The sequence below is a fragment of the Zeus faber genome (assembly GCF_960531495.2).
Source record: "Zeus faber genome assembly, chromosome: 7".
NCBI classification, from domain to species: domain Eukaryota; kingdom Metazoa; phylum Chordata; class Actinopteri; order Zeiformes; family Zeidae; genus Zeus; species Zeus faber.
In genome coordinates this window covers 5705714-5721636 of record NC_137203.1, presented here as the reverse complement: position 1 = coordinate 5721636, position 15923 = coordinate 5705714, and the positions used below count along the sequence as shown (strand labels likewise).

The window sequence follows — 15923 nt, the reverse complement described above, 5'->3', positions numbered from 1 at the left end:
AAAATGGAGAGATTAGAGTGCCAACTAGTTTCCTGAGATTTGTTCTATATGTAGTGAAATAATACTTATAGCTGTCATAACTGAAGAAGGGGAGTTAGAAATATTACACCTAAATTATTCAAACAACGGATGGCTCCCAATTCCTACTTATGCATAATAAACAGTCATTTCTTCTACAGAAACACCTCGAAGGAAACAGTTATCGCAGGCCTACGTTACACCAGCACTTCCTGTTGAATTTGCATGGTGTGTGTGTGTGTGTGTGTGTGGTGTAAAGGTGGCGTAAAGCAACCCTGCAAACTGCGTACGACGAAGATTTCCAGATGTCCGTCCTAATAAACTGCAACGACCGCGGCTGTCTTCATCTGCCGCGCACGGCCGAAGAGCTTGTTTTAAAGTCTGCTCTGCTCGGCCTTTTAGAAATTCGATCAAACGCGTCTTCTAGCCACACCGTGGCCACGACCCATGTGTTGCTGATTTAATCAAAGCAGACACCCAGCGCCTTGTTCCACCTTCAACAAAGATCTTTTAGATCAACCGTGATGCCACTCGAACGGGGGAGGGGAAAAGAAAAAAGTTTCCATCCGATCAATATTCGATGGAGTCCTTGCACACCGCGTGACGCAACGCGGCGTGCTCGGGTGATGAAAACAGCTGCGACTGTCGGCCTCGGAAAAACTAGACCCAGCCTGTCACGAGTCAGAGAAGGCAAAATCCCATTCACAGTCTTGATTTAAGCTCCCCAAAAAAAATGTAAATTTCTTCCCACTGTAGATAGAGGACTGCCTGTACAGAAAAGCGGGATCTCATCCCCACCCCTGCACGTGAAACACAACCATGTGGACGACAACGCCTTTTGTTATTTTTTGCTGAAAAATCAAGGCATTATTGCACAACGGGTGAAAAGAATGTTGCAAAACTAACGCTTATATCCTGACCTGCGAGTCCGATTTTATTGCCTCGGTGAAAAAAAACGAGCTGTGATGCCTGTTTCACAGGAGAACGCCCTCAGAGGCGTCAGAAACGTGCGTCGACCATGCGTCCAGAAGTGCTGTTGGTCTTGTGCATGCTGGCTCTTGTGCCGATAAGCCGTGTAGGCAGAGATTATTCACTTATTTTTCTTTTTTTTCCCCAAACAAGTGACATTTAAAACAAAAAAAAACCCAAAACATTAATATGCACTAATACCACGAGGATGGCGATGAGGATGGCGATGAACTCAACGATTCCGGCCAAACTCAGATGGAAGCTGGACCGAAATGGTGGAACTGCCGTGATTCCACTCGTACTTTTATGGCAGATGTTCAGATCTCATTTGAGCCTCTGCTGGTTGCGAAATGACTGAATAAACGGGCCAAATAATTATCGGAATCCCAGCCAGCGGCACCGGATCTAAAAGATGGGAACAGGACACTCAATCAGGGATGCTCCGAGAGGGACAGCGATCAGAATTTCCATTTAATAGTTTGTCAAAATAATTGGGTTTGAGCCGATAGAGCGGGGCAACTCCTATTTATTAAATAGCCTTTTATTTATTCAGAAGGTGCGGGCAGGCACGACTATCGCTGCATGTTTGGGGGTCAATCTGTTCCTCTCCGCCGACCCCAAAACCCGACAGGTTTTGGGATCGGCGGGGAAAAGGGGCTTTGGTCACCCCGGCAGACGACGAGTCGCCGCGCACACTTTGGGACACTCCCCGGCTGAGGCTCGTCTCACGCCAGTCGCCCTGTTCCGGTCTTCTCCAACCCGCACGTGCACAAAATATCTCCTCAAACAACCCCCGGCCTGTGGTACTTTCTGAAAGTACCTCCCCTCCGGCCCATCAACGAAATATCCTTGTGCCTCAGGAAAACCTCACAATGGCCTTGAATGTGATAACTATGTTATGGATCCTGGACCTTCCGCAAGTTACTTTAGGATCCGTCAAGTCGGCAGCTACTCCACCGCCGCGTTGCGTATCTCACATCCCATTGTCTGTTTGGCGGCTTTAGATCCTCACGATTGCTTGTAATCGATTCTTGCGCAGGGTTCCCACACGCGAGTCGCTTGGATGAAAAACCATCGCTTGTTTCGGAACGCCGCGAGGATTTAAAGAGAAAAGTAACCATCCGAGTTCTCCACTCGGGGGAGGTCAAGGCGGAGCTCCCCGGGTGCGCTCCGGGACCTGGCTGACGGCGAACCTCCATCGCCTGCTTCCGATGGCTTCATGTCCGAGGTTTTCCCCCCCTCGCTCCGACCCTCGTCTTGGACGTTCGACGGTCTGATCTCTCTCGTCAGGTTGTTTTTCGAACAAGCCGCGGCGCACCAGTGTTTGAGAGCTCGCTCACCTATTATGGGTTTTCTAATCTTTCTCATTTTCATTTGCATTTGGTTGGATTCCGTTCGGGCGGAGCATCCCTACTTACGATAGTGATTCTGTAAGATTTTGGGTAATATCACATTTCTTTCCTTTTGCCATGTTGGCCCTTCACTCCAGCAAATAGGATTTACAAATAAAAACATGGCTATGAGGTTCAACTGCATATTTTGTAATTACAACATACAAATACATTTTGTGCAATTAGTTTTGGTCTCCGAAAACGCGGGGACTGAATAAAAAGAAAAGGGGCTTTTATTCCTACACGGTTTACCTGACATTAATGTAAATACACTGATAAAACATGTCTGTTAACCTCATAGTAAATTAATACTGGCACTGTCCAGAGGTCTATATTTGTAGAATTATATAAAAATGTTTTGAACATTTTTTTTTTTTTTAGGTTACATTAAATATAGCAAATACTAAAAATATCCAACAGTGAATTTATGTTAAGGCAAATTTAACAGCAGTTGGTATGATCTGCAAGTGACCTCAAACCCACATCACACATCTCTATCTGCCTATTATATTGGAATGCCCTTGGTCATAAGCTTATCGAACAAAAACTAACAAAAAAAAAAAAACACATGACAATTATAGCTACGGATATTTAGAAATGACACTTTTTGAGGCTTATTGCATTGTCAGATACACTGGCCAGGAATGACCGGCGTGTTGTCAGAATAACATGTAAATAAACGCATTATCTATCTGCGTTGGTAGGAGACAGATCTGAGCAGCAACTTTGTTTTCGGGTGTGAATGGTGACCCAAGTGTGAAGCAGCGAGCGTCCTCTGATCAACGTTGCACTTCTGGTTAAATTAATTTGGCATACATCAATCCAATAGGGAAGGAATAAATCACCCCATTAACATGCCGACGAGAGACAAGCGATGACCTTTTCTGATACAGAGATCTAACGGCCGATACCTCTTTGCTGGTTCTTTCCCTTCAACGTCGAGCAAGCTTTTAATTAGATTGGTGCACTTTGATTAAGATGGCCGCTGTTTGCGATGGCGGCTCGCTTCTCTTCCTAGCAGCTCCATAACCTGGATAAATTAGTCGTATTTGTTTAGATGATGCTTCTGAAGGTGCTTTATTAAGTACGCCATATTAAAGTTTCCAGTGCGGAGGCCGATACACAAAACACTCAAACTCTTTTTATCCGCTCCATAATTATTTGGTGGCGTCGGCCAGATAAATATCGAGTATCAGAGTATCAGCCATCCCCAGTAGAAACGTCCACTCCATTAATGTCAATACGGTTTGTTATTGACAACATGTTTCTGGGGTGGAAATGCCTTTGCAGAAGTGCCCTTACACGTGCGATGTTGTAGAGGAGAGCATGACAAGTCTGGGATAGCTACTTAATGCCGCAAGCTTCAAGGGTAAATGTTAACACACTAAAACAGGAGTCATTTGTCTGAAAGAGATCACCCAGTTCACCTGGTCTGGTTTTGTTGAAGTAGAAAACACACACACACACACACACACACACACACACACACACACACACACACACACACACACACACACACACACACACACACACACACACACACACACACACACACACACACACACACACACCATTTCAAGGCTAACATGTCATTCCATACAAAATATTCAGCTTGAAATCTCACCCGTAACTCACATCGCATTCACCGCTCGCCCGTACAAAAGCCGACTTTGAAAGAGTTTGTTTTGTTCTGCACATTTCCTAAGGACAAAACAAAAAGAGAAAGTAGATGCAGTATGGCCATGTGATAGACTCCAGTCGGCGGGGAGGGCCGGCTCCGCGGCGAGCGCGTCGCCTGTTGTCCTGCGCCGGCCTCCCCTCCCCCGGCGAGCGAGTCCCCGTGGGGACGCAGCGCGGCGACCTGCTCAGGCCTGCTCCTTGTCCACCTTCCACAGCTGCTCCTTCACCTCCGTGGGGAGGGTGTTGAACAGGTCCTCCTCCACGACCAGGCCTGTCCTCTTGAGCTGCCGGCACTCGCCCAGCTCCACGGGCAGACACTCCAGGCGGTTGCCCCTCAGCTCCAGCTGCGTCAGCCCGGTGAGCTCTCCGAAAAGTGCGGGCAGAGACTGCAGGCAGTTGTTCCCCAGGTTGAGCGTGCGGAGCTTCTTGCACTGGAACAGCTCGTTGGGCAGCGTCTCGATCTGAAGCGCGGAAGGAGGAGAGACAGATTTCAAACACAGCAATGTGGAAACACCTGTAAAATAACACCCTGTGCCATCAACTACAAACACATCAAAGCAATAATAATAAAAATAATCATAATCATAAGACTAGAGCTGCCACAATTATTGCATAGTCCCAACATTGAAATTATTTCAACAGATCGCAAGCTTATTATTAAATAAATCGTAAAAAACTTCAAAAAAAGAAATCATGCTTCCATCCAAATTCAAGGGAAATTTTAAACCAATGTCAGAAATGTCACAATAAACAGAAAGTTAATTTAGATAGGAGAGAAATAACATCCACTCAAATTGTTCATGTTCCAATCTTCAATGGCAATAGCAGAGCCTGACCAATTGGTTTGGCCCACACATCGGCCGTTATTTGACTTTTGACGACATCGGCAGTTATGCAGCCGATGTGTCTTGACTGTCTGGAAGTATAATAAAGTAGAGAGTGCTCCAATACAAGAAAACTGCAGCAGCTGACGAGCTACTTCTTTAATAAGACCTTTGTCAGAGACACTCATCCAATATTAACAATATATTATCTCTACAGCAAGACTACTCTGCACAGAGTCTGTGTAAGGTAATAAGTGAGTTACTACGCGACTTTGAAGTTACTTACCAAAATAAGCCCAGAAATCAGACTCGGCATTATAAATCCACGTTTGTTTACGCCCCACGTGCAGACAACGTAAAATATTGCCGTAAAGTAGTGCTGCCGCTGATCTGCGACGTAGCTCAGGGCAGGGAGCAAAGAGAACAGTGCCCGCTACAAAGCACCGTCACAGACAGCCTGACGATACCGCTGCACCACCCTCATCAGCTCCCAGTGAGAGGGTGTGGAGCACAGCGGGTAACATTTATGATGAGAAAAGGAGCTCCCCCTCGGCCACAACGCTGAGAAGCTCAGTTTCCATTATTATACTCTGCCAGGGCTTGAGTGGCAGCGCTGATAGAGAACAGCTCGTAGTTGAGCTGCCAGGCTGAGAAGACAGCAGTTTAAAAATTTCTGTTCAAGTGTGTTTTCTATACTTACTGGTTCATTGTATTATTAAAGATACATGTTCTTTTCATATATTGAAGTTTTATATATTTCATTTATTTTCTTATCTATCAAAAAGCATTTTGTGCATTTATTTTTATTTATTTCTTTGCCTATAAGTTAAATGTGCTCAAATATCTTCCGTTCATATACAGCGATAATCGGTGGGCGAGGCCTCTTAAAATTGGAACCAAAAATCTGGCATTGGTCTTACGCAGAGGTAAATGTAATAAAACATCCAAATGCATCCCAATAACTATTTTATATTTTTGCCAGTATTATTATTATTATTATTATTAATATTATTATTTTGTGGCATAAAAGGAACAAAAAAGACAATTAAATTGTTAATGAAAATAATTTGTGCATGAACTAGTCGTCATCTAAAATGTCATGACTGTGACTGTCCCATCATAGACTTCTGTAGAACAGTAGGCTTAAAGTTTCCCTTGAGTTGAGACGGAATAATGACTGTAGTTAAGGCTTGTATACCAGCATGCTACATTAGCCACTAGTACTCACCCTGTTGGCCGTCACTGCCAGATACTGGAGATTCTGCAGGAAGCCAATGTCCGTTGGTATGTGGGTGAGGTTGTTGTGGCTCAGGTCCAGGATGCGCAGCTTACGGCAATAGAACAACTGGCTGGGGATCTTCTCAATCTTATTCCTGTTCAGGTAGAGTCTCTCCAGGTTGGTCAGCGTGCCGATCTGGATGGGAATGTAGGCGATCTGGTTGTACCAGAGCTTAAGGCAGACCAGCCGGTGGAGGTGCTGGAAGCTTATGATTTCCTCGATGGTCTTCAGGTTGTTATCCTTCAGGTCGATCTCCTGCAGGTTGTGCAGACTGAAGATGGAGTGGGGAATACGTTCCAGGTCGCAGCGAATGAGCTCCAGTTCAGTCATGTTCACCATCTTCTTCAGGCTGTTGAGCACCATCAGCTTGGTGCCCTCGTTATTGATGGAGAGCTTCTGGAGGTGCATGCCCACGTCGGTCACCACCTGAGGTAGCTTGGTGAGATTGCTCTTCAGACGGAGAACCTTAAGCCTTTTCAGCTCGCGCAGCCCATCGATGACAATATAGCGGTTATTTTCGGCGCTGAGGTTTCCCGTCAGGTGGAGCTCGCTCAGATTCTTCAAGCTGTAGATCCACAGAGGAATCTCTTTGATGTCGGTGAACTTGATGTGCAGAGACTTCAGGTTCTCGCGCAGGAAAGCCAGCGCCGGCGCTTCAATTTTGGCCGGCGTGTGGTACAGCCACATCTCCCGTAGGTTCACCAGCTGGGGGATGTTGGGTGGGATGGTGACGTCTGGGATGAGCTCCAGCTTCAGGACCTCCAGCTCCATCAGCTCAAAGACTGTGTCTGGGATGCCGCTCAGCATGAAGAGGTGCAGCTCCAGCTTCTCCTGGGAGTTCTTGGTGATCCTCTGCCTCAGCTTGTCCAGCGTCCACTCGTTGTTGAGGTTGAGCTGCCGCAGCTTGTTCTCGCTCACCTCGGAGAGGAAGACGGCAAAGCGCTTGGAGTAGAGGGGATCGTACTGATCTATCATGTGCAGCATGAACGCAAAGTCGTTCTTCACGTCGGGTATGTCGCTGTAGCTGCTCTCTTCGCGAATTGACTCGAAGGAGTACTTCTTCAGAGAGCGTCGCAGCATCCAACACAGGGTGTACATGCAGATCAGTCCGTACACCACGACCAAGCTGATGTAAAAACACGCCAAGATTTTGAAAAGTGTCGCTAATGGATGGGCACAGCGGTACATGCTGTAGCCTGTGAGGCTCTCTATATCCACCCTGCAGTCAACACTGAACTGAATATTGTGAACATAATACCCTGTGTAACAGATTATTAAAATGAATTTAATGACTTTGATGATCGTTTGACGGATGTATAGTCTGTACACGATGTCTCCTTCTTCCACGTGTATCCGAAACTTTTTCACTTTTTCAAACAGAGCCTTTGCCTGCTCCCCCTCTTTCTTGTCCAGGACCCCCGTTTCCGTTCGGTCCACGATGCCCTGCTCGAGGCGTGTCTTCGTCCTTTGGAGCATGGGAACGCTGGCCTCCACGTCTTCACTAATAACAGACTCCTTGTGGTCCATCGAGCCATTCATTTTCATGGGTTTGGGATCACTTTCCTCCACCACCGTCTCAGACAGCGCCCTGGTGGTCCAGGGGGAGTCGAAGCACTTAAGCAGGATGGACACAAAATGCTCCAGTTTGGAACTAGTCCGAGGAAACTTGAACCAAAAGTTGCTGCAGGCTAAGAAGATAAGGGTATGGAGTAACACTAGGTAAGGGAAGTACTTGGCAAACCAGTGCAATCTGTTCTCGTAGCACACGGCGTCCACGTAGTTGTACTGGTGACGGTCCAGGTCGTACTGAATCCCCTTGGGCTCCAGGAACGCTGGCGATGACATGGTGGCGTTGAAGAACTTCTTGCAGGTTTGATTGACCACCCATTTGCAGGGGAGGCAGATCATTTTGTCCTGGGTGACCTGCAGTGTCCCCCCAAACACGGAGATCATAAGCATGACGATGGATATGTAGTCTGTGAACACGTCCCACCATGGCTTCAGGATGCGGTACGCAGGCTGGGTGTCTACAAAGTACCGCAGCTCAGTGATGGGGATCATGGTTTATCTGCATAGGAGAGAGAGCATGACATAGCGACTATTGATTAAAAACATCTTCCTGGAGGACTTCCAACATTTGTATAGGCACCACAGCTGACTCCAAAGCTGACAAATCAGCAGTGTTGTGCTAGATAACAAGATCATCCATCACATAATTTGAGATGTTTCATTTGAAGGCTGTCAACAATAATGTGGTAGAGCCTCCCAGCCATTATGATACTCTACCCACTTCTCAAAGAGACTTCACTGGGTGGGCTACCATGTTATCGATTTTACGATCGTTGAACAGGTCCAATTAATCTTGCCGTGATGGGGTGTTTGTATGGGACAGTGTCCTATTGTCCTGGCAAACAAGCCATCCATTAAGAAAACCAAGCAAATTCATCTGCATTATAGTAGCACTTACAGGAATTCTAGCGGGTGGTGTAGAAGAAAATAAAAGTCACAATGACACACAAAGTCAGTTTGAACTGTCTGTTCGAACTACACTGTTAACATGCAGAAAAGATGTGTTTGAAACCAGACCAGAGACAAAATAACATGGAACCTTAGGGAAGTGGTTATTCCTAAGTCTCTACACATCCTGCAGAGAACTGTACATGCTGTACTTCTCTGCATGTGGCATGAATAGGGTATTTACTCAACAAGAGTCTGGACAACAGAGCAATTTATTTGATGAAGTTAGGCAATGAGGGAGGGGGAGTAAAACAGAAGATATCTGGTGTGCATGTGTACTGGGCAGTCATCTTACTCTGATTGTGATATCTTGGGAATTTCCCTTCTAATTCAGCTGTGGGAAACTCACCATGTGCAAGAATGTTCAAATGTTTTGAATAATATAGCCAAGGTCATATGGATAACTGCTCTTATTCCGCCATCATTGATGGAGCCCATCGGATAATTCCCTTTGTCTTATTTAATCCTAGGGAGTGTCTGCATCACCATGTTGCCAAGATGAATCAAATACTCAACTATCTTAGACAAAACACACACACACACACACACACGCACACGCGCACACGCGCACACGCGCACACGCGCACGCGCACACGCGCACACACGCTTTATTTTGAGTAGGAACAACATAGACGTTCATTTCCAAATGCTTTACTGACCATGAAGGCAGATGGCTAGCCACATATGTCCCAGTGGATGGCCAAACACTCACCATTATAAATATCTGTACCGCCAATAAGAAGTCATCTGATTTGTTTCAATGTCTGCAATATGATAAATACTGGAGGTCACCATATAATACTTGAACAAGGTGGAGACTTTAACCAGATCAGAGACGCTCAACTAGATACAGTTAGTAATGAAATATTCGGTGTCCCTTGAACTCAGAAATGCTGACTATGGACATAGTTGTAAATAAACCTCAACGGCTAGAGCCATCACAATTATTACATAATCACTTGATCACAATTACGTGGGCAGATTTCTATAAACGGCTCCACCATCATATGTTTCCATTCAAATGCCAAGGGAATTGAAAATCAATGTTAGAAACGCTGCAATAAATAAAATGTGTATTAGGTGCGTTTTATCACTGCATTGAAGCAAAACAAACACCACAACAGTAAGACACATTCAAGGCATCAACAGCTTATTCAGCACCGCTAAATTCACAAGAAGCTTGAATATAAACACCTGTCGAGATCAGAACAAAAATGGAGAAGTCAAAAAGGGGAAATTTTGCCGGACTCAACTTGGAATAATTCAAGCCCATTTAAATGTAAGAAAGGTTCACAACTTGGGGCACGAGAGACAATCGCTTCTATACTATCCCTCCCTAATGACCAAAAACAAGCTGATCAAAGAGAGAAGGGGGATTCTTGTTTTCAAGAGGTTTTAGCACAACTTACACACACTTCAATCACTGATAATTGCAGAGCTTTATGAACATTTATTTTCAGTCATTTGGTTTCCCTGTCCATCCACACGAGACAGGCTCGCCCGGTTTATGTTGAGGTCTAAAAACACGGTGGACCTTGTTGTAGCCTTTCCACTAGAAACTCATTAGAGCCACCTACCACGCAACAAAGACGTTGATTGGATTTGGACTTCAACACAACAAGATAAACTGAAACCTTACCAAAACACAGTGCTGGAATTCCAAAAATAAACCTGTTAAATAGCAGCCTAGTTCCCAGGCTAGTTAAATGGCCCATCAGTTTACAGAACGCAACCCAGGGATTACAGCCAGCCATCTGGCAAAATAAGAATTTTAGAATAGCCAAGAAAACTTTATGTTGGCTTATTATTCATTCTTGGAGGATCTCGGAATTGGTTCCCAGAAAATGTGCAATCTGGCAAGTTACAACTTTTGGAAATAGTTACAGCATAGACAGATTTCTCCTGGCTATTGAACCAGAACCAGCTAACCTGTTGACAACAGCCCATCTTAGAAAAGGCGGCGCATCAATATTCGTATTAGGGACGGCAACACACCTAAACCAACCGTACCTAAAAATTGCTTGGGAGAGGGATGTTGGTAAAGAAATAAGGGAACAATTATGGCATAAAGCAAAGCTGCATCTAGCTGGCAGAGAATAAAATAACTTTATTCAACAGTTGGTCCACCTAGTGAATCAAAAAGATAAGACAAACAATGAGAGAACCATCCTAAAAATATTCTGTGGCTCAAATGGTATGAAACCAGGTTTGAACATTATCAGAACGAGACCACTCGTTAAGCTAATGTGTAATGTAGTGTGTGATGTAGTGTGCGTAAATCTAAAATCTGCACCAGTGATCGTCCGATTAATTGGCTGTCCAATTAATTGGGCCGATGTTTGCATATTTTGATATAATCTGCATCTGCCGATGCCTGCGCTCATAAGGCCGATTTAAAGGCAAAGTCTGCAGACTGGTGTTACACATATCTATTCTGAATATTTGAAACATTTTCAATACAATACTTTTCCACACCATCGATACATCGGTAGCAGCAGCACTTCCTCGTTCTCTCTTCTCTCAGACAGAGAGTCACATATACCGCTGCAGTGCCCACACAGCCCCACCTCCTCTCAGTCACTCGCTGTCTCCATCCTCTCATTTATTTGTTATGGTGTTAACTCATTAAAGATGCCGAGTGCAGAGCCTCTGGGGCCGCTTTTGAAAGAAAACAGCAGGAGTGCTGTTTGGAAATACTTTGCATTCGAGGCAAAACCTAAACCTAACTCAGAGAATTGGAGTGGAGGTTTTTTCCTCCTCCAGGCAGCGCTAGGACGTGTGTGCTTTGCTATGGCATACTGTATTTTATTTCAGGTCTATTTATTTTTGTCTGTTTTATAACTTGCTGAAACTATTATTATTTTGTTTTTAACTCAACACGGTTGTTTTTAGATTTGGTTCAATAAGTGAATGGAGCGCACAGTGGAGGTCAGACTAGTGATGTGTTCTGATCACTGAAATCCACTTCCTCGATGCCCATCCATGGTTTAAAAAAATAAAAAACGTGGCACATGAAAAAGGCATTGTGGACAACAAGGGCTGCTACAGCTGCAAATGTATTGGTGTCATTGTCACATAAACAGGAAGTTGGCGTATCTTCTGAACACTTGGGCCAATTTTCACAAACCTTGGTTCCCAAGAACAGTTCTCGACTGAAATGACTGTCGATTGTTTCATCCGATTGGCCTAATGGTGGCTCTATACGAGAAAACTCATGAAAATGGTCAGTACTCCTAGACTGTGGGTCCGATTTTAACGCAACCAACTTTAGGACACTTGTGGCTGAAGATTCAATTGGCTCAATAAAGATGAAGTTGACTGTCAAAACAAAATAGCCGCCACAGGCCAATCAACATTCAGGAGGCTAAAGGCGGGGTTAAATTTGTCCGAACTTCATGGAATTCGGTTGATGGAAAGACCAAGGGGTCGAGATGAACCACAAAAATAATAGTACATTTCCGCTGGGGGCACTACAGTTATAATGTGAATGATGCAACATTGAATTGGCCAAATCTCCCATGCGGTGTGACCTACAGTCATGGGTGTGGTGTCATATGATGCAGCCCCTCATGGCAAATTGATTTGCTTGAGAAATGATTGACTCCTGCTTTCACAATTTTGAATTTTATGAAAAACCTCTTTTGGAAATTTGCTCCTAGGCCATTTGCCCAATTTCAACCAAACCAGGTTTATTGGATTTTTTGGACCTTTATTGTTCAAAGAAGAGTTGTGGAAGTCCAAACAAAATGGCCACCACAGACAAACGTCTTGGCAAAAATGCTGCATAGTCAGGAAGCACGCGTAGCTTGTTAACGCTAGTTCCGATGTGAACCAAACATGATTTTTTTTTAAGCTTTGGCACACCATTTAACATCAGATACATTCAGTTTGGCGGCCAGAGGTCATAGGGCGCGCAAGAACTGATGAAGCAACAACAGCTTTCTCATAGACTCATGGCCACATCCTCAAACATGAGCATCATTTGCATGTTTTGCCCTCTGGTCCAACTTCTTCAACGATGCATCGATGCTGCCTCGCTGGAGCTCAGGCTTCAGGATCACACTTGGGCTTGACACCCGCTAATTGTTGCCTGCAGCTATATTAAATTGTTGTATTTTATCAGATGCAAAAAAATAAAAACAAAATAAAAAAATAACAACAGGATATTGGCATTATATATGGGCCATTGGCCACCCTGCTCTCTAAATACAGCATCAACCATTGAAGAACTCATATTGGTCGACCACAAGTCTACACTGGGCAAACAAGTGGTATAATTCACTCAAGACATTATTCAGATTATAATACTTAATCAAATCTCTAAAGGAGACAGTGTGCTTAAATGCAGTCCAATGGGGCAAATCAAGCTAAATAAACAAATATATTTTTAAAAACTGAAAACTTGCATTGTAGTCACACATATCAGTATATTTTTTGAGCACGTTTGTAATTACACTATTATTCTATTTTCTACTCTCTTCCAGAGTGTAAAGATCGCCAGTAGGAATCGACACAACTTCCTGATTCTAGTCTCTCAGGTCAGCGCATAAGTAGCCAAAGCAGCTGATTTGCGGAAGTGCGAAATAGAGTCAATAGAGCCCTGTATATTGTATAACATATAGAGACTGCCTAGATCGTAAGCTTCCCATAAAAATTTGATATAACATGTTATATTATGGCTCAAACATTTGCCCTATTGGACTGCATTCAAGTGAGAAGCTGCAGTAGAGTGGTACATTTATAAATAGTAAGGCGTTGAGCAAGGTTGTTGCTATGAACAGTTATAAATTATGGAAACCAACATTTTAATAAAGTCTGGGTTGAAAAATACCCAAACTACCATTTAAAAAAAATACAGTAACAAAGGATCACAGATCTACTCACAAATCTGAAGGGAAGAATAACTCCATTTGCAAACCCCAGACGAGGCAGAGGCTCTGCACTTTCTTTACGTTTTTACTTTCACACCCAGCTAGTAAGCCATGTAAGTCACTCCTCCACAGAAGATGTTCCGTTCTGGCTCGTTTGGTCCAAACAAGGCGGCTGCCAGAGGAGCCACCTTACTGCCCCGATCTCTATTCTTAGCCATTTCCGTTAACAATACCCAGGGTATTGTCTGCGGAGGCCTTGAGGAGAGCCTCCTCTGGCCTTCAGCAGGAGATCCTGTTTACCTTACAGGGCTGCCGCCTCCAACCACTGTCTCCCTGCAGCACTCCGCCATCACCTCTGCCCACACACACCCTGAGACACAAACCAGTGCGCTCGGAACAACTTTCAGAGGTGCATCAGCTGTTGGCTGCCAAAACTGGCTAAATAGTTGCCAATTATTAATATTTATTTTAATCACTTACTTCATATCTGAGTGACAATGAACCTATACGTATAGGTCAATAGTCTCACTTGCTTCACCATTTTATACAGAATAAATAAACAAGCCGGGATAACTCGTTTTCTTTAAGCGGATGTTTCTTGACATATGGAGGAGGCACCGCCCTTATTACTGAAAAGTGGTCGACACCAGGGGCAACCTTTATTGTCGAGCCCTGCAAGTGCAGACAGCCTGGATTTGGCACCGGTCGGATTGTTCTCATCTAGGAAGACAAACTTCTTCCTGTGGAGGTGAGCGGTGAGACACCCAGTCTGGCGAACACACGCCCCTGGGCTCTCCAGACATGAATAGACTTTCCTACTTCCAACGAGTTTGGAACTCGCACAAGCAACTCCCCAACCAATGCAGAGGGCGGCCGCAGGCATCAGAAAATCACATCTAATCTTTCACACAAATCTTCATTTAATTTAAGGTGGCTTGTGGGACAGATCATTTATCTCTTATTCAATTAAGTACTGCAAGTCAGTATTCACTTTCAAACAAACGCGGTTCTTCACAGGAGGGGAACATGTCGGGGCCTCACCGTTGTGGAGGGGTTATCTGTGCCCCAGTGCCTGATGCTGTCCCACTGGGACCGTCCACTCTGTGTGGATCCAGAAATCCTCATGGGCCCTTGCCTTCCTCATCGCCATGGGGATGGTTGATGGGAAATCTGGACGAAAGAGAAAGAAAAAGACAAATTGTGACCGAGGAAGAAAAAAAAAAAAATCATCTAAGAAGTGACACATAATGATAATACAGTGCTGCCAATATATAATAAGAATCATTTTGTTGTTCTCCGGGGCAGACAGTACACACACACACACACACACACACACACACACACACACACGTCCGTCCGTCCCGGACAAATGGGAGCGATTCCGTTAAATATTATCCGTGTATATTGAGCTTAAAAACAATTGATAAGCAGGTTATGTAGAGAATGACTTCATCGAGGTATGTAGATGTATAATATTTTCATTATGTATAATAAAATCTTTAATACCTCTTTATATAAAAATAAATAAAGACAAGAATATTACTACTTGAAATCAAATAATTTCCGTTTGTGAACAATAACAAGTGACAGCTGCTTTAATTAACATTTCAATAAAATACAATTTTGATCAAATCAAAAACAAAATAAATATGTGAAGTAGGTCTAAATAAATAATAAAAGTTTGCTGTGGTGTCCATCTTCGTCGGGACATCCCGTCGACATATTTTACACAATGAATATTTACCGCCGCTTTGGGTCGGAACTTAAAAATCCCAAAAAACACCAAACTGTGGATGTATGTGTCCCAGCGACGCATCATCTTCCTGCTTCTCCTCAGAATTCTAGACGCTGCTGCTCTGTCTCCGCTCCGTGTGTTTACTGTGTTTACCAGCACAACCTGTCCATGGGGGAGGGGGCGGGGCTTACTCTATATCCACAAACGTCATTGGTCAGAGGTGAACGGTCAGCTTTAGATCGTCCAACCCCATTGGCTTCCAGTTGCAACTTGCCGAGCGCGGAAATGAACCGATCAACGGAATTTTATTATGGAAACGATCCACCAAGTTCAAGTTCAAGTTCAAGAGATTATTTGTCACATACATATACATACGGTTATACATATATGCAGTGAAATGTCATGACACCCGGTGATTACGCACAATAAGCTCTATAAATACTAAAAAATACCAAAATGTGCGTAATCGACACAAGGTGCGCGAGCAGCAATTCAAACTGTGCTTGGAAGGAATTATTTTCACCGGACATTATGACCGGAGAGATTTAAATGTCGGACTTCAACAGATTTTCCCGGTCAAATACCGGGAATTACCGGGTAACGGAAATGTTGACACACGCACACACACACACGCACACA

The 15923-nt window shown here is 44.2% G+C and overlaps 1 protein-coding gene across 1 annotated transcript; it reads right to left on the bottom strand.

The window, feature by feature from the left end:
* Window positions 1–2285: 2285 nt before the first annotated feature.
* lrrc8ab (leucine rich repeat containing 8 VRAC subunit Ab) lies at window positions 2286–14666 on the bottom strand. The gene is made up of 3 exons (XM_080004344.1): window positions 14591–14666; window positions 6111–8229; window positions 2286–4519 (listed from the first exon to the last, which is right to left on the bottom strand). The coding sequence occupies exons 2-3, from the start codon at window positions 8220–8222 to the stop codon at window positions 4244–4246; spliced, it is 2388 nt and encodes a 795-aa protein (XP_079860470.1). The 5' UTR covers window positions 8223–8229; window positions 14591–14666; the 3' UTR covers window positions 2286–4243.
* Window positions 14667–15923: the final 1257 nt, after the last annotated feature.